This window comes from Sciurus vulgaris, assembly GCF_902686455.1.
Source record: "Sciurus vulgaris genome assembly, chromosome: 15".
NCBI classification, from domain to species: domain Eukaryota; kingdom Metazoa; phylum Chordata; class Mammalia; order Rodentia; family Sciuridae; genus Sciurus; species Sciurus vulgaris.
Genome location: NC_136476.1, coordinates 38,122,835 through 38,142,410, shown reverse-complemented (window position 1 = coordinate 38,142,410; position 19,576 = coordinate 38,122,835). Strand labels below are relative to the sequence as shown.

The window sequence follows — 19,576 nt, the reverse complement described above, 5'->3', positions numbered from 1 at the left end:
GTTAGGGTTAGGGTTAGGTTTAGGGTTAGGGATAAGGGGGTGGTAAGAATAGAGAAAGGAAGGACTGTATAGAGGGAAAAGAGGGGTGGGAGGGGTGGGGGGGAAGGGAAAAATAACAGAATGAATCAAACAATATTGCCCTATGTAAATTTATGATTTTCAATTAAAATTTAAAAAAAGAAAAAATATATATAGAAAAAAAAAAAAAAAAAAAAAGATGTTCTCTAAGCAGTAAGCTAGATCGATGATTCCTGCTACAAAACAAAGTTCCAGGACTATCTTAAGAAAGTTCTCAATGGCCAAGTCTTCAGGGTCAGCAGTAATTGGTGGGGAGGGGAGAGCTTTCCTTCAGGATATTTCTCATGTCATTTTCCCCTAATTCTGATACAGATTTTTAATTCCAACAACTGAAAATAGCACTGAATAAATATTCAAGAAGATGGTGCTGACTGTAATGTTGGTACCTCCTGGCTCCATTGGACAGTAATGCAGTTAGGATTTACAGAGCACTTCTTTTCCATTTCTATTACTGCGAGACTACATCTGTTTTCAATTGCACACAATTTCCGTTATGCTATTGACAGATAACAGATAAGATTTGCCCTGGGAGACTACAGCTACTGTCTGGAACCAGAATTTTCATTTAAAGACTGAATTTCCAACATTGTCAGCCCATTACTACTTCATCGGCAAAAAAAAAAAAAAAAAAAAATGGATGCTATCCTTAACGACAGATCTCAATTTCATCTCTGCTTTTCTGTTTTACACTTTATAAGATTAAGTAATTCTTGACTTCATAAGATTAGAAGGACTCATGACATTGAAAATAGTTTATTTTTAAAATCATGTACTTTCTGTCCAAGGCAAAGCTAATGGCTGAACTCCAGGTCTCCTTATATAGCTCTATGAAGATTAAAAGACTTCTATTTTCTGAATAAATGATGTGCTCCAAGGAAGGTAAATTTGGAGTGTGTTCATGTTTACTTGGGGAATGCAACAAGAGTGATGCCTTAGACCAGAGAAGTATGAGCCTTACGAACACCTGGTTTCAAGTTAGACTGCCTACATTTCAATCCCAGCACTTCCCATACTACCTGATTGATTTGGAGTAAGTTAGGTCACCACCCCAAATCTTTAAAATGGGCATAATAGCAATTGAATATCCATTAAAGGCAAAAAAGTGGACCATGACCCCAAATCATACTTTATGATAGATAGGCTAGTTACCCTGATATGATCATTATACTTTATATGCACATCGAAACGTAACACTCTACCCCATAAATATATGCAATTACTATGTGACAATTAAAAATATAAAAAGCAGCTGGGCACAGTGTTCCATACCTGTAATCCCAACAACTTGGGAGACTGAGGCAGGAGGATCACAAGTTCGAGACCAGCCTCAGTAACCTAGCAAGGCCCTAATCAACTCAGTAAGACCTCGTCTCAAAATTTAAAATTAAATAAAAAGAGGTTGGGATATGACTCAGTGGTAAAACACCCGTGGGTTAAATCTCCAGTACCAGCACCAAAAATAGAAATAAAAAAATAAAATAAAAATGCATTTTTAAAAAAGAAATGCATTTCTCAGCAATCCACAGATTAAAGAAGATACTAAAATAGAAAAAAATTCAAGTGCCCTTGAATGAGTAAGTGATTAAAGAAACTGATACATCCATACCTTATACAAAAATTAGTTCAAAATGGATCATAGTTTTACATGTATAACACAAAACTAAAACTTCGAGAAAAAAAATAGGCAGAAATCTTCAGGTCCTAGGACTAGGCACAGAGTTCTAAGGTTTTCTACCAAAAGCTGACACATAAAAGAAAAGATTGATTCACTGGACCTCATCAAAATTAAAAGCTTTTGCTAAGTGAGAGGCCATAGTTAGAGGATAAAAGACAAATTAAAGGCAGGGACTAAGTATTTCCAAACCACGTATCTGACAAAAGAATTATTTCTTGAATGTATAGGAAACTTGTAAAATGTAACTTGTTTTTTCCATTTTTTACAGATGCATTATACCTAATGGTGGGATCTGTTGTTACGTATTCATACATGCACACAACATAACTATATAATTTGGCAAATATCATTGCAAAACATAACATTTTAGTAAAAGGGCAAATAATATACATGAACATTTCACTGAAGAGAATCTACAAATGACAAATAAGCACATGCAAAGTTCAATATCATAGACCATTAGAGAAATGTACATTAATACCACAATGAGATGTCATTGCACCTAGCAGAATAACTAAAATAAAAAACAATGATAATACCAAATGCTGGCAAGAATACCAAAAAAATTTGCTGGTGGGAATGTAAAATGGCACAGCTGTTCTGGAAAAGAGGTAACAATTTCTTTTAAAACCAAAAATGGTCTTATCATATGACCCAGCAATTGCACTTTAGGGCATATATCCAGATAACTTGTATTTATGCAGAAACCTGTACATGAATACTCAAAGCAGCTTTATCAACAATAGCCCCAAACTGGAAACTATCCAAATGCCCTTGAATGAGTGGGCAATTAAACAAACTGTGATACAACCATACCCTGGGATGCTACTAAACGATGCTGCCTATATGATTTAGTGTAAGCTAATTAACCCCTCCAGATCTTTAAAATGCCAATAATACCAATTGAATATCCATAAAAGGCAAAGAATGGACCATGATCTAGAACGCTACTGAATGATTAAAAAAGAACAAAATGTTGATACATCCAACAACTTGGATGGATTTCAAAGAAATTACACTGAATGGAAAAGGCCAATTTCCTTTTGGAAGGGGACAGGTGTGGACATAAAGGGATAGCCAAGGGCATCTTGTGGTGATGTACTGTGAGGACCTGGACTACAGTGTGGTTAAATGAAGCTACACATGTGACTCAATGGCATAGCACTGCACACACCACACACAAATATAAATGAGTGCGTAGATAGCTGGTGAATGAGGTCCAGAAATTGTACCAATGCCAACTTCCTAGTCTTATACTGTACTATAGTTATGCAAGATATTGCCATTGAGGAAACCATGCAAAGGTGCCTAGGATCTCATGGTACATTTTTTTCAACTCCCTGTGAATCTATAATTACTAGCCCTAACCCTAATTACTTCCAAATACAAGGGTTTCTTTTTTATGCTTTCTAATAACACCTGCCACTTGGGATTACAAATGAGCATTCAGCATATTATCTCAGGTATAGTTAGTGCTCAATAAAGATCAGGCAGGATCTTACATATTAACTGCAGCTGTTGCTACTTAATTGAAAGAACATGTCTTAGAAGATTTAAACTAGAATATAAGCTCCATGACTGCAAGGATTTGGGCTGCTCTGCTCCCTGTTGTAACCCTACACCTAGAAGAGTGTAGCACATTGAGGTACTCAGGAAGCATGGGATGAAGAGTGAGAGAGTGATTTTGAAGATATCATGAGGCAGGATATTTGGCAAATAGAGCAAAATGAGTGATGTGGTACTATCCAGGATGGAACACACAGGAAGTGACAATTTGCCAGGACCGCCTATGAGAGCAAAGTTTTGGGGTAAAGGCAGCTGAGAAGATGTTGAGGATAAGTTTGAACTTTAACAAGACCCTCCATAGCCTTAATTGCATCTGCTTTAGGGGGACAGTTGAGAAGATAACTGTCTTCAGGTCAAACCCCATTGGTGGGATCCCTAGTCCCTAATACTGAACTACTTTTCCAAGATGCCCAGGTGTACCATGGTCAACACCCAGTGGAACTGTTCCTTATTGCCCTGTTTTCCACTTCACTACCTGGTGGCCTTGCTCCATTCAACCCTTTCACCAAATGAAAGAGATGACCCTGAGTGAACTCACCTCTTCCTACTAGTATTACAGACCCAACTGGGCCACCAAAAGGAAAACAGGCTCTCTCAGATTAAAATGACTCATGCTATAACATCTGGGCCCACCATCCCAGGGACTAACCAGAGAATGTTTAATGATACCGCTCTATACTAGTCAAATAGTTTTTGTTGACCAGGACCTAAACCCCAACACTGGATCCAAGCACTTCAAGTCTTTTTGCCTCATTTTTAATTTTCTGCCTTTTTGAGCATTCTCCTTCTTTGCAACCTCTAATCCCACTATTTTTAACTAGTAGCAGAAAGACCACTGTCTGCTGAGTATCTGGTGTGCCTGCACAATGACAGTCAAAATACAAAGTATGAAGATGTGTTATATGTGACACCCCTGCTCAAGAAGTCTACAGTTCAAACAAAGGGACGAAATGACAAACACATACAAGAAGAAACATTGTGAAATTCTGATCCAACTCAAATAGGAGCTCAAAGAAAGGAGGTTTGATGTTACATTTCTACACATAGGAAGAAATAGAGCCCAGTCAGAGTGCACATCCCAGTTACCTGAGAAGAACATGATTCGGAAGCAGTGGTTCATTAACAGTATCAGAAGTCAAGAGGAAAGGGACAGAGATCAGTGTTGGACTGAGTAGAAGCCATTTGCCTCCAGCCTTATTATAGATGAGCATATGGGCTCATTAAAAAAATATAAGATCTGATTTAGTTTATTTATTATTAAACATGCATTTGTTGAGCATCTAGCACCACTAAGCTAGGTGCTGTGGAATCATATAAAATGAAATAGGCATGGTCTGTGCCCTCAGAAGGGTGCTCAGTGGTGGAAAAGAGACGAGATAAATAATACAGAAGAATGAACTAGGGAGGAAATGGGGCCGGGTGGGGGTGGCACAGGGAGTGAGCACAATGTGGAAGCAGCCAAGCAGCGCTTGAAATGAAAGTGGCAGTGTCCCACTTTTGTAACTTACTTCTGTAATGTGGATGATTTTAGCTTCTTCTTGGCCTTGCTTGGGAACAGAAGAGCAGTTTAAGGAATGGGACCAATTCTCAGTATCAGTACATTTCCAACACAAAATGCTTTATTCCTGACTTTGTGTCTTCTGTTGTTTCCTCCAGTTTACCTACACATTTCATTTGTACTATTAAATATTTAAATTGGACTCAATAATATTCGTTTGCTTCCTGGAAATTCTGAAGCTAAATTCAACAAATCTAACATCTAAACTTTTCCATATGTGTGTTAATTGTGTCACGATCTTATAGGAATCAGGTGCTGATAAGAGTGCCAATAAAATTTCTAGGATCAGAAAATAAAATGTACAGAACCAACATGTTGTATTAATGAGGATACATCTTTAATCTAGAAAACTATAAGTGTGAAAAGCTGTATACTGTATATCAAAATCACTGCATTACATGACATTCAACTTGTAATCTTTTGTTCTCTTTGGAATTCAGGATGTCTCTCTTTTTTTTAACTCTTTAATTCCATGAAAGTTTTTTTAAATATTGGCAGAAATCTTTGTTATTAATAATAGTACCAAAACTTAAATCATACCTTCAATAGTATCAGTTTAAATATGTACTTGAAATATCTAGTTCCTTTTGCTCATTAAATTTTGCTGTATTTTGAGTTTATAATTGTATAGACACAACCATGTCCTTCATATTTTTAATAGTTTTTACTAGTTTATCTCTAAACAAGAATACATACTAAATCCAGGATCAATAGATTACTTATAAAATATGATGACAGAAGTAATGGTCAGACCATTGTTAATCCACTAAAGTATATCTTGAAACATAACACTTCATTTTCAGTAATCTAACTACTACCAACCTTTTCTGTCTAGGTAATTTCATGATAATAACGTATTCTGGAGTGTGAGGTCCACAAGAAGAGAGATTTTTGTCAGTTTTTGTCACAACTAAATATTTAGAACCTAGAAGAATGCCTAGTATATATTAAAGTACAATAAATATTATCAAATAAATATTGTTAAATGAATGGATTCCCTTTGTTCAAAACTTGCTATTCAGAGTCTCCTGTTGATGCTCCAAACACTGATGGTGATTTCTCATTCTTTTTTAGTTTGTTATTTCCTTGAAACATGAAACAGTACTCTTCCTTCAAATATTAGAAATTAATTGAAGACCTGGCACATCTGTGCTTCTAAATAAACTACATCCAGAGCAGTGTCTCATGGCTGCAGTGATAAATGAGGCCACCAGAGGGCCCCTATCTTCCCACCTACTGTTCAGCTATCAACACCTTAATGCAAATCAGCTTTGAAATTAATTTACATTGCATTTGAACCTATACCATTGTGAAGGTCATAAAAAGTCCCCTCCATGACCTTCAGGAGAGAAGTAATGAAAAATCATGACAATTGTGGGAGAATCTAAATAATAATGCCATAAGAGAAAAAAGACCACAGAATGGTTTCTATACTTTATTCCTAGGTATTAACTCACAAGTTCAAGGACAACAACAACAAAATGCATATCCAATGAACATAAAATCCATCATTCTGAATGCACAACAATTGCTTGTCAACTATTTTCTGGCCTCCATTGGAAGTCAAAACTCATAAATAGTTCTTAATATTTTTACTGTATTTGGAGTTATATTCCCTGCAAACTTCTCCCCACAGGTCACTGCAAGGAAAATTCCACCTTCTTGTTTCCCCAACATTTAAGAAAGCTCTGGAGCCTAGATGTCTGAATTCATATCCCAGTTCTGCCACTCACTAGCTATGTGGCTTTGGATAAATTGTCCAATCTCCATCAGCCTCAGGATCCCCATGAATTAAAGGGAACAGAGGTGGTTATAATACTTATTACTGCCTGGATTCAATGAGATGTATTGCATATAAAACATTTGGCATTTATTGAGCTTTCTATAAAATTACCTATTATTACTAAAATTGCTGATTTGCTGTAAAATTATTCTTCAGTTTGTCCAGTTCCAACATTTGTTGGGATTTTCTAAAAATCGCATGCTCTTAGACATTCTTTCATTCAAAGAAGTAAGGTAAGAAAGATTTAATATATGCATTAGTTAGAAATGCATTTGGGGTTCATAACTAGTCAGAGGAAATCTGTGTGACTAATGCCAGAATACCACTAACAGATTGTGTTTGATTGGCATATCAAAATTGTTCATTAGTAATTGTGAGAATTGCTCAAACAATATAATAAAGTATATTAGCAACATCTGGATTTTTCAGGGGAAGGCAAGAGATAGCAGTGGTAGATGGGTTATTAACTCCTAAATTAAATGAATTAACACTGGTGCTTAGTATCCCGAGTACAGAAATAGCCTGAAGCCTTCCCTGCCCCTCCCTCCCTCCCTCTCTCTCTCTCTCTCTCTCTCCCTCTCTCTCTCTCCTCTCTCTCTCTCTCTTTCTCTCCATTTATAAAATGGGAATTACTGTCATCTATGCACCTACTTAATAAGAAAGATTAAATAGTTCTTTAAGAAGCGGACTTAAATAATCACCATGACTATTAATTTAACCAGTGGCACAGGCAGCTCGGGAACTTTGACTACTCACACAGAAACAGAGTTCCTGTTCTATCTGGATGGCCTCACTCACCCAGACTACCTGGTTGGTTACATTTTAAGTAGCCACAGTCATGAACCATAGAAGGCACCTAGCAGAATTTTGTCCTCAAGGATCTTACAACTTCTAGTATTCAGAAGAAGACTATGTGGAAAAACTGGGTACAGGATATACCCAATATAGCTATGAGTCGCATTTAAAGAACTATTTAAAAGTTTGTGCTATATCCCCAGTGGAGGACACAAGAGGATTATTTGGGATGCAAGAAGAAATTTACTAGGACTCTTTCTATTTATTTTTGCTTTCAAAAAAAGAGGAAAGAAATTAGTCCATGTTTAATTAATGGTTAACAGTAGCAGATAGAGAGATGGTGGTAAAAATTCACATTATGCCTGTTGTTTGTCCAGAATGTTTCTGGTAATGGTACATGACCATTATAATTTGGAGACACTGGTTACCTACAATCTTATAAGTTTAATTTGTCAGCAATGAGGCAGGTCTGCATCCTGACATTACCTGATATTACATCCTTGCCTTACTAAGGATTCCCAACTTCCCAACATTCCCATGTTACAGGGGCTCCCTAAGATGAAATGCCTCTTCTTACCTGTGTCTGCCCTCTCACAGGGTTAACTTTTTTGAAAGGACCTTATTAAACTCTTCAGCCAAACTGTGACTTTCAACAGGCACCTGGTGCTCCCAGGTGCTTACACTGGGTGTACTCACAGATCATCCCTGTACACTTAGCTTTCCAGAATACGGAAGCCTCTAATCCCAAATACACCCAGGAAAGGAAACATTCCAGGAAACATGAGCTCATGACTGACCTGCAGTCTTTCTGCTCCAGATGCTTCTCTTTTTTAAACATCCTACCAAGTCTCAAAGTATTCAGTACAAATCCCAGAATTTCAGAGTTGTGGGGCTCCTTTCAGTTCAGGTCTGGGTTCTACCTTCTCTGAATCTTCCACGTCCAGGGAGCCTTCCTGATCAAAACCAGGCCCCCTAAAATACAGGAGATACAAGATGCCAACCTAGCTTTGCCAACCCTGTGTCCTTCAAATGGGGTGATTCATGGGACATGGTCAGGAGCCAAGTCAAGAAAATAGAATCTGTTGTGTCATCTCCTTCTGCCACAGCTGCCAAACTAGGACCCGCCCAATTGACCATCTTCTAGTGTCCTGCACAAATCACCTCTCACCATCCTCATCAATAAACTTGTCCTGCTTTCCAGAGAGGCCACCCTCTTCCCAAACCCAGTTCATGACCTGAATCTACTTTTGTGATGGAACTGTTTTCCCTTGAGGCTCCTAATATTAATAAAGATGATAATAGAGCAGTATGTACTGCTTATTGTGTACCAAACTTTGGCCTACGCACTCATATGAATTAACTTATTAGCCCTCCCAGCAGCCCTCTAAGGTAGATACTCTTATTATCAACATTTTATAGACAAGGGAACAAATGCATACAGAGATTAATTAACTTGCTCAAGGTCACACAACTAAGAAGCCACAAAAACAAGAAAATGAACCAAAGTCGTCTGGCCCTAAATTTCATGTAACACCACTTCCCATTTTACTTTTTTTTTTTTTTTTTCCTTACACAAATCTTTAAAAAGCAAAATACTGTTCCTTAGCTGTTTCTAGGCAATTTCTCTTCCACTCTCATTCTAGAGATGTCTGGTCTCAAAGTTTCTTTCTCCTATCCCAAATGTTTCATGACAATGGGGATTATTCAAACAAATGAACAAAGGGCTTTGCTTCTGAATGTGAGCTTTCCTGACCCACTTCCTACTTAGGTCATTTCTACCCTTTCTCTCCTTTCCGATGTAGCTCTTTAAGCACGACTGTGAATTGTGTATTTCTTCTTCCTGGGCTGCCAGTTTCAGCACTTCTTTAATCTTTGAGATTCTTACTTTCCTGAAGGACTGGGATTGTGGGATAATTTCCCAACAACTAGCAGTAAAGTAATTTGAATTTGTATCTTAGTATTTCTGTCTTCAAGAACTTATTTAATCTCTAATGTTTTAGGGAATATGCTGAGTCATCATAAAAGAGGAGAGGGAGATGAGTTTCCATCTGATGGCGAGGTGACCAGGTTCCTTTCCTTCTAGATTTCCAGTTTAAGGCTTTTGCCCTTTTTATCTCTCTTTTCAGTATGTTTTGAGGTATATTTATTCCTTTTTACCCAGGAGTGTCTTTGTTTACTACAGATAATGTATTGAAAGAAGAAAAAAACATCATGATATGCTTCATGTCATTTTTTTAAATGAATATAATTTAATTCATCCCTCATACATCATGTTAAGCAAAATAAGTTGAACACAGACAAGTATTTCATGCTTTGTCTCATATGTGGAAACTTCAAAATAAAAATTAAAAAATTAAATTTTAAAAGAGATGATCTGAAAGTAGAAGAGAGACAGATTGGGGAGGGGGAGAGAAGAGGATGAGAGTGGGTAGCAGAGAGAGTGGACAAGATCTTTGCACAAAATATGCATGTGTGGAAATGTTACAGTGAAGCCCATTGATCTATACAAGTTACTTGTGTTCGTTATAATAATTTAAAAATCCCTGATCCAATCTTTCTAGATTCTAAGACATTAAAATTCATGTAAATTAAATATTGGATTGGTATTTGAATCACTGGCATATTTATTCTGGATCACATTTATGACAAAGTAATGCTTTTAAATTTATCTCCTTAGGCTTCATAGTGCCTGTGAGTCTTTGGCATAATCAACTTAGCACATGTCATAGGACTTGGTATAGAAAGTTATGGTGATAGTAGTTGTTGCTGGATTTTTCTGACAATTTAAAAAAAATTTTTCTTCTGTGTCTGATGCCAAATCATTGGCCAGGAAAACTACCCCTTATTTTGTAATTTCTTTTTCCCACTTGATTATGTGATTTGCAGGTGGCAATTACATGGCAGAATGAACCGTGGCTACTGTTCTCTAACTGAATGGTCTTGGGAAGCTAGGTTGTGCAATATCTGCCTAATTTTGATGTGTGAGGAGTGGAAGTGGGGGCCTGTATCTGTTCACAGTTACATCAAATCTACACTTACACTTCATATTCTGCAAAATCATCCTCAACCAGTGGCTTTCCAGAGTTGAAGAGAGAAAATTTAATGACTGGAGAATGACTTACAACATTTAAAATGCTTCCAAATACATAATATGCTTTACTATTTGAGGAAAAATGTTTCCACATAGGTTAGATGTTTCCTTCTACTTTCAAAACAATTCTTGAATAAGTGCACAATTCCGGTATACAACAAACAGCGGTTATGAACAGCCTCATTCTAGTTGCTCAATTTAGGGGCAGTGGCCACAGGACCAGCTTGTAATTAGGAAGAGAGCTGGTTTCAAATGAATAAAGATACACATTACAGAATACTTTCTTGTAAGTAAAAGATGCATTATGTACATCTTGCCTTGATAGAAGTTCAGCTGTCATGAATGGATAGGGGCCTTGCCTTGGCATACCAATGTCCCAGCCGGGTTCCTTCAAGATGTGTTTAATGGTGCTTGGGATATAGCTTAGTTTGTAGAATGCTTGCCTATCAAGCTCAAGGTCCTGGGTTCAATCCCCAGCACTGAAAGAAAAAAAAAAAAGATGTGTTTAATGAATTCTCTAAAATAATCCTCAAGAAATGAAGAAATGCTGTGTACACCACAGACAGGTTTAACAAATTTTCCTACAGCTGACATAACCTTTGAACCAACCACTAGGATTTGGGTTTTCAAATTAGTTCAGCCCAAATTGATAGTATTGGTGTATGAAATACACTGAGTAATAATGGGTGGTATTAAAGTTGGATGGCATAATAATTGATGGTACTAAAATTACAGGGATTAAAAACAAAGCCCAATGTAAGAATGGAAAGATTAATCTTTAAAGTCTCGTTAGTCTTTGCTTGAAGGAGTCGTCTTCTGTAATATCCATAGAACAAATTTGCCAAGAAGTAATTAATGGGACATCAAGTTAAAAAGTTTCTGCACAGTAAAGGAAAAAATTAGTACTGTGAAGAGGGGACTTGCAGAATGGAAGAAAATATTTGCTATCTATTCTTCTGACAGAGTGTTAATATCTAGAATAAAGAGCTCAAAAAACTTTACGACAAAAAAATCAAATAACCCAATTACAAATGGGCAAAGGAATTAAACAGACCCTTCTTGGAAGAAGAAATACAAATGGCCAAAAAATATATGAGAAAATGTTCAACATCACTAGCAATTAGGGAAATGAAAATCAAAACTACACTGAGATTCCATCTCACACCAGAATGGCAGCCATCAAGATTTCAAACACTAATAGCCAGGTGTGGTGGTGCATGGCTGTAATCCCAGCAACTCAGGAGGCTGAGGCAGGAGGATCACGAGTTCAAAGCCAGCTCAGCGATATATCAAGGCCCTAAACAACTCAGTGAGACCCCGTCTCTAAACAAAATATTAAAAAAGACTGGGGATGTGGCCCAGTGATTGAGCATCCCTGGGTTTAATCCCTTGTATCAAAAATATATATACAAATAATAATAAATTCTGGAGAGGATGTGGAGAAAAAGAAACACTTTTATGCTCTTGCTGAGACTCTAAATTAGTACAATCACTATGGAAATCAATATGGAGGTTCCTCAAAAGACTAGGCATGGAACCACCATAGGACCCAGCTTTACCACTCCTTAGTATTTATTCTGAAGAATTAGTCATATTACCACAGTGATTCATGCATACCCATGTTTATAGCAACACAATTCATAGTAGCCAAACTGTGGAACCAGCCTAGGTGTCCATCAGCAGATGAATGAATAAAGAAAATGTGGTATATTCACATAATGGAGTTTTATTCAGTCATAAAGAAAAAAGAAATTATGTCTTTGCAGGAAAATGGATAGACCTAGAGACTGTCATGTTAAGAGAAGTTCAAGTGTTGTATGTTTTCTCTCATATGTGGAGGCTGGAGAAGAAAAGAAAGGTGAGGGTGGATCTCCCCAAAACCAAAGGAGATCAGCAGAGGAAAGAGACCAAGGAGTAAGAAAGGAGGGGAGGGGGAAAGTGCGAGGGAATTGTATTGGTCAAATTGTGTTGTATTTTGTGCATGTAAGATATGTAACAACAAATCCCACTATTATGTACAACTATAATGTACCAATAAAAAATGTGAAAAACTTTTTTTAAAAGAATTAGGGACTGAGGTTCTGACTCAGTGGTAGAGTACTCACCCAGCCATGTGTGAGGCCCTGGGTTCAGTCCTCAGCACCGCGTTAAAAAATAATAATAATAAAGGTATTGTGTCCCTCTACTACTAAAAATATTTTTAAAAAATGAAAATTAAAAAAAAAAAGAAAAGAAAATTAAAAAAGAATAAATTAGCCAGATGGTCAATGGCCCTGAAAATAAATTCATGACATCAAGGTCAACCAAAAACCTATTGGCCATACACGTTAAGATAATTTCTTTGTTCCCGTCATTCATCATTTCCAATGTGACTAAAACCCCTTTAAAACTGAATTCCCATCAGCTGCAGCAGATGAGTCTGCTTCAAGATGCAATTAAAGCAAGCCTACATCAGGTGAACATCAGGAACTATCAATAGATGTGGGTGAACCCCCGAAAGTGGGCAATTATCACCATGCCCCCTTTTGTAACAGGGCTACATAAAAGGAAAGTGCAGAGGAATTTTAAATGGCCTCAGCTGCCATATGTATATCTACCTAAATTTACATGTTGCTGCCTGATGCATATTCATATCTGCAAATCACATTTGAAAGAAAACTATAGATGTCAACTTCTGTTGACATTAAACAGTGGAAAATTTTATGTAGGCTTTCAGACCTTTCTCTGAAATCCACTTTTTTTTCCTTCACAGAATCTATGTACAGGGTATTTCCTTCCATTTATTGTGTTTCATGACCCTCCAAGCTTGTGAGAGAAAAAGGAAGTCAGTGAGGCAGATTTTTTTCCTCTCTTTCAGACCAAAAGACAGGTTTGGATTTTTTTTTTTTTTTCCTCCCTCAAATAATTTCATAAAGTATATTTTTTTAAATCCAAACTCTCAACTGGTGTTATTTTTGCTATTCTGAAACCCACCCTTTCTGTTTTTTTCCTGTTCCTTCTTGTTCTGGGGTATCCCTGGGATATCAATTCTAACTCATAATTATTTGTCTGCCATTTTACCACAAGGTGTAAATTTGCTAACTGAAAAGGTGTGCTCTGACAGTTAATCTCGATGTATGTCCAAAGGCTGAGCTCACTGCACTGGAAAATTTCCCCAGAGGATTATTCTGTAGAATAGGGGCCATTTGTTGAGCTGTCTGAGATGTAAGAAGAGAAATTGAAAGGACCCACCAGAGAGAAGCAGGCTCATGTGGTCCCTTTCAGAGCAGAGAGAAAACAAAGGATAATTTCCAGTCCACTCCAGTTACCAAGTATGTTCCTCAGAACCAGGATTTCAGGGTGTTGTCCTGTTAGAGTTTTTAAAGATGTAACCTAGAAAGACCCCCAACAGGGGGTCTTCTGGCAAACTTAGTCATTCCCATAGGCCATATTCAGAGATTATCATCAACACAGAACCTTCTGTCTGTAACTAAGACACACAAGTTCTTCAAGGATCTATAAAAGTATTTGGAACCAAAAGGAAAAAAATATATTGGAGTGTTCCAAAGTTCAAAAACATGTATCCATAAAGATCAAGATTATTAAATATTTAATTGAATGTCTACAAAATATCTAATATTAACCTCATTATCAAATTTACTTTTCTTGAAAATTACCTGTGAAAACAAATCAGGCATTCAATTTTCTCACTTTCCAAAATTTTGAACATGCTGATCATAAATAAATTACACATGGCCAATAATTTGAAATTCAAAATTTTAAGAACCCTCTTCGTTTTTTACTCAGGAATGTATATTTCATGTGGGATATGGAAGCACTTTAATGTTCTTTTTTTGATGCATGTGGCAAGACCTAAAAAAAAGAAGACCACAGCTCATGAAGTTCTGCAACAGCTCTGCATCTATCACCTTTTCTCCATGTGTGTAATTATTCCTGCAGGTGCATATCTGCTCAGATTCTAATTGAGGGGACCAGAAAGCAAGGTTGAGCGAGGGAGGTTCTGCCTTGCTGTTGCTGTAAGCACCCATAGTTGAGGCAAAGTGACAGGGCAGGTCACTTAGACCTAAGGCACCTGTGCATCACTGGAGAAATCACAGGATGGTGCCTAATTCTGCCTAAGACCAGGAGTTCACATTGAGATGGAGAAACAAAGCCATGAGCTGAGTCATATGGGAATTCCAACATCTCCTTGCCTAAACTGTGTTCTTTCCAATAGATGACCAAATCTTCTTGTGCCCTCATTTTCTAGCCAACCCTTCCCAACTAGACAGAGTTCCATTTTAGAATAGAAAATTGGAAGTAGAGAAGCCACGAGAAAAAGTGGATTATCCGACTTCCGTGTATAGTTGATCCTGGTCTTTAATTCAGCAGTCTAACTTCTTCAGGGCTTATTTTATTAACCGTATGTAGGATAATGAATACGGACTCGCTCCAAACATGGAAAGTGATCCTTCTGTGTAATCCCACCTCTTCTAACAATAACCACTAACACTAATTTTTGCAGATTTTTTTCCTTTACATATTAATACTAAATAGTACCAAAGTACTATTAATTTATCTTATGATGTGATATAATAATGAATAATGTTTTTAAAATAAGTTTTCTTTTAACAGTATTTCTTAGATATTACCCATTTCAATACATGCAGATTCACCTCATTCATTTTGATGATCCCATGGTATTCCACTGCATGTCTGGGCTGTAATTTATTTAACTGGCCTCTAATACTGGCCATTTAGGTTGGCCGTTCAATCTTTGACCTCTTGAGAGAATGGATTATGTGCCTGAATATGCAACTGTATATCGTCTAGAAATATCAACTCCTTGCCCCCTGTTTTGTCTTATTGCAAGAGCAGAAAGAACCAAATCTTTCTCTATATTGACACCTATTATTAAATGTAAACCCTATATGTAATTTGTCATTTATTTATTTATTTATCTATCTTTTGTTTTTGCCTTTCTCTCTTATGCAGTCATCTACAGCCAGGGACAAGGATGAACCAGCTCTACCGGTAGGGACCAGTGGCCCTGTCTGCCTGTTCCTGTGCCTGTGGAGAGTGTGGGGCTGGGTTGGGAGGAAATCAGACTGTGTGGTCAGCAAATCATCCTCTCCCTTGGAATACATATATGGTTTAATCTGCTGGGGCAAGTGTATACTCTGTCCTACGATGAATAACAACTGAATTATGACATTTGCTGACAATTATTTTGGGTCCTAGGTTTCAAAAGTTTGAATTTTCTCTGCCATTGGGCATGAGCTTTTTCATGAAAAAGTTGAAAGAGTGAGAAATTTCAAAACTACATTCCAAGGGATGTTGAGCTGATATTTGGTTGGGGACAGTGTGGAATATAATGCTCGATAACTGTTTTCTTTGTGTATCGCATGCACTTACTTTTTAGTTGAAAATTTCTTTTGGTCCCATCAAAAGAAATGCTACATGAAACATATATATTCAGCATATACATAATGCCTGAAAGAATGTTTTAAGTTATTCCTTAGGTAAAATTCTATTCTATTGAATATGCCTACAGAAAAGTTCTTCCAGTTTCCCAGAATAAGGACCACAGTAACAATGGTTATGAGAGATAATTAGCAAGAGACACATTTTCCAGTCCCTGTTCAATTAGTGTCTCACACTTAGTATTGTGCATCATGGCAAGGAGAGGACTTCTGAGTCCTTGTGTTTAGATATTAATGGTTACATATCAACTTTATTCAAGTCTCCTTACCTTAATACATATTACTATATATTAAGATAGTATCTTAATATATATTAATACTATGAGCCTTCATCATCTGAACCCTCTATAACTTAATAGTTAATACAATGCATTTAAAAGTATTACAGACTTTTAAGGCTAAAAAGACTAGTAATTAATATACTTATACCCTTGTCCTTCCTCACTTAATGCTCAAAGACATAAGACATTCATTGAGAGCCCAGAGGATTCTAGATCAAGTACTAGGCGACAGGCACAAACCTCAGTCTCTTCCTTTGAGGAGCTTATGATCTCTTTCACCATTGAGACACCTCTGATTCTTCTCTGAACACTGTTGAGTTGGAAGTACGATTTTAATAAAATCACAACGATAATAAATTCAATGTCTCCATGTATCTCACTTGGAGATGTTACTTATATTTCAAGCTCACTACATGTTTCATATTTGCCACCAAATGTTTGAACTATGATCATTAATAAGTACTTAACAAAATAAGGGACATGTTGGCAACAGTTTAGAAATGCTGCCCAAGTTAACCAGATCTCATTAGTGGAAGTCTTAATGGTCTAATGTATGTCTTGAAACTCTAAAGATGAGTTGGTTTAGCATTTTCTAAATCTAGTTAATTATGGGATCTCTTGTGGAACTTTTCTTGGAAAACCCTCTGTGGGTTCAAAGCACAATCAAATACTTTGGAAAACCCTGTAAAATATTAGAAGACTACATTGAAAATAGTATTTTATTTTTATTTGACCTCAGAAAAATTTCATGTTAAGCTTTAGGACCAAAATTTCAATAAAAAGTTAGTTCATTTATATTATAGTACCTTAAATCTTCCCCCTTAAATCTATTTGTCTATAAAGCTTAGCTGCCTCTGAGCATCTTCCCCTGTGATAAGCAGCACAAAATCAATCAAGGAGAAGAAAGCAGTTTCTCTTTGAGATAAAAATCTGTCAAAATATAGTGAGTGGTGTGGTGGGTTTTACTTTTAGTCTATTTTCTTCTGGAGATAAAAGAAAAAGAGTTTGTTGGTAAACTCGTCTCTAGAAGCTCATTCATCCTCTCACATCTCAGATCCTTTTATTTGGGTAAAGGATCACAACTAATATGAGTTTTTGCAAAGAACCGCCCGGAAGCCAGGAGACTTTTCTAGGGATCCCCAGGGTAGAAAGCTCTCTCTCTTCAGCTCTCACTAACTCAAAGCACAGTGCTTTCTGTATTAGAGCTGCAGTCCCCAGGGTGGAGACAAGGTCTCCCAGGAGATATGCAAGCTGATCCTTTGAGGAGCAAGAATAAAGACATTGGCACCTTCTTCATATGCTTTCTATATTATTATTCTTAGTTTAAAAAAAAAAGTCGTATATGCTCATATTTTAGTGTGTATGTCTATATAGATAAGGATCTTAATGTGAATATTGATATCAATATAGACTTAATATTGATATTGATATACACTCAAAAATTTTACCAATGGGATGCACCAATCCAAAAATTTTAGGGACCACCCACTTCTTTAATACCATCTTAGAGAAAAACAGACCTGAGATCCACGCCTCTGTCTCTCACTTTTTGTCTGTGTGACTTGGACATTCATTTCTCTTCTCTAACACTGTTTCCTCATCTATTTAGAACCAAGACTAATAGGATCTACTTCATGGGGTTAACTTTGAGAATGAGATAAGCAAATGATGTGTTGCATGTAGCACGTTGCCTTGCATTGACTAAGCTCTAAAACAACTGGAAGCAATTAAATCATTTGGTAGGAGAGGTTGTGAGGAAGCTATCCCCCAGGAGGTTAGAAATGTACTCTGAAAACCTTTGGTTGAATGGTGTATGTTCATGTGATAGAAATGAGTGTCCACCAGGCCTGATGAGGGTCTTATCTTAATGCACTGGCCATTTTCTTCTGAGAACTAACAGTATCTTTGGTTTCTCTGCTCAGGCTAAGCCGCGCCTACAGCGAGGCGGAAGTTCTGCTTCCCTCCACAACAGTCTCATGAGGAATAGCATCTTTCAGCTCATGATACACACCCTTGACCCACTCGCCGAAGGTAAACATCAAGCTTTGGTGTGGGAGCTTGTGATGGGGAAAGGGGATATCAAAGAATTTTCTTCACAAAACATGTTAATGCCTGTCAAACTCCTCTTGGGTAGCATCTGCCAGAGGAAGCCCTGCCCTGTGATGTGCTTTGTGTACCACAGCTCAGTTCGTGGTGGGTGGCTTTGTACCAGGAGTAAGTAGGTTGTGAGTTCCATGTGCCGTTTCTGTCTTTTGATACCTCCCGTATAAATACAGCTTATTTTGAGGCAGAGGACAGGAAGGTTTCCCTCCCACCCAGCTAGAATAGCAGTTTTCCTTTATCATCCTAAGTTTCAAAACAGAATTGTTCATGCAGAGAAGTTGTGCACCTTAAAAAAGAGAGAGAAAAAGAACTCCAGGATTTAGGAGGGCCATGAGTAATTTGGGAAATGATGTTCACAGCAGAACATTGATATTGCACTGATTTTTTCTTTTTTTTCTTTTTTTTTTTTTTTTGGTAGTTGGAGGTGGGGCGGAGTGTGGGGGGAGAGTGAGCATCTAAACATCCAAAGATCTCTAAGGTAACTGCTCAGGAGCTGTCATTGGGGAACCTCCCAGGGTAATTATAAAGACATTCCCAAAAGCCCAGTATTGTGTTTTTGTGGTTTTACTTGGCACGATGAAGCCAAACACATCAGGTTTCTTCAGTTGCATCTCAATATCATATAAAATTAATTTTTGCAGTGGATAAATATCTGATATGTCAAATAAATATCAGAGTTTTGCCAGTAGCAAGAGCTTTTGATATAACCAAGTCAGTTCTGCTTTACCCCAAACCTTACAATGAAGGCTAATGTTACACAGGCACTAATAGGTGTCCTGGGAAGAATATGACCTGAGAAACAGGTATGTGTACTGAACACAAGGGCTCTGGTTGCTAGTCCTACCACATTCAGCAGAGGTCTTATCCAGTATCAAGCTTTGCTAAGGAATTTCAAGGGCACAGGCAACCAAGAGACTCACAGGATGTTAAGAAAACTCTGGAACCCCAAGAGCAACTCCCTGGCCCTACCTTCCCTCACTAGACACACACCTCTCCCCCAGCAGAATAGGAGAGGCCACAAGGTCACCTTCCTCTGCAGAGCATGGAGAATTTCTGTTATGAAGCATCTCCCTGTTATATCCCAAAGAGGTGTCCCCCAGCATGCCCTGCTTCATAGATTCCACTACAGTTTGCAAGTGATAATCCTTTGTCAGGGGCATCATTACTCTATTAACCCAGAGGTC

The 19,576-nt window shown here is 37.4% G+C and overlaps 1 protein-coding gene across 5 annotated transcripts in view; it reads left to right on the top strand.

Annotated features, from left to right (window-relative positions):
• Positions 1 to 19,576, top strand: part of SLC24A2 (solute carrier family 24 member 2) — a 224,987-nt gene that overhangs the window by 124,944 nt on the left and 80,467 nt on the right. For 3 of the 5 annotated variants that reach the window (XM_079113191.1, XM_079113190.1, XM_079113193.1), the window contains exons 3-4: positions 15,521 to 15,559; positions 18,212 to 18,320. In XM_079113191.1, coding sequence (XP_078969317.1) covers positions 15,521 to 15,559; positions 18,212 to 18,320 — 148 coding nt within the window. The remainder of the gene's footprint in view (positions 1 to 15,520; positions 15,560 to 18,211; positions 18,321 to 19,576) is intronic. The other 2 variants (XM_079113192.1, XM_079113194.1) reach the window with 1 other exon arrangement.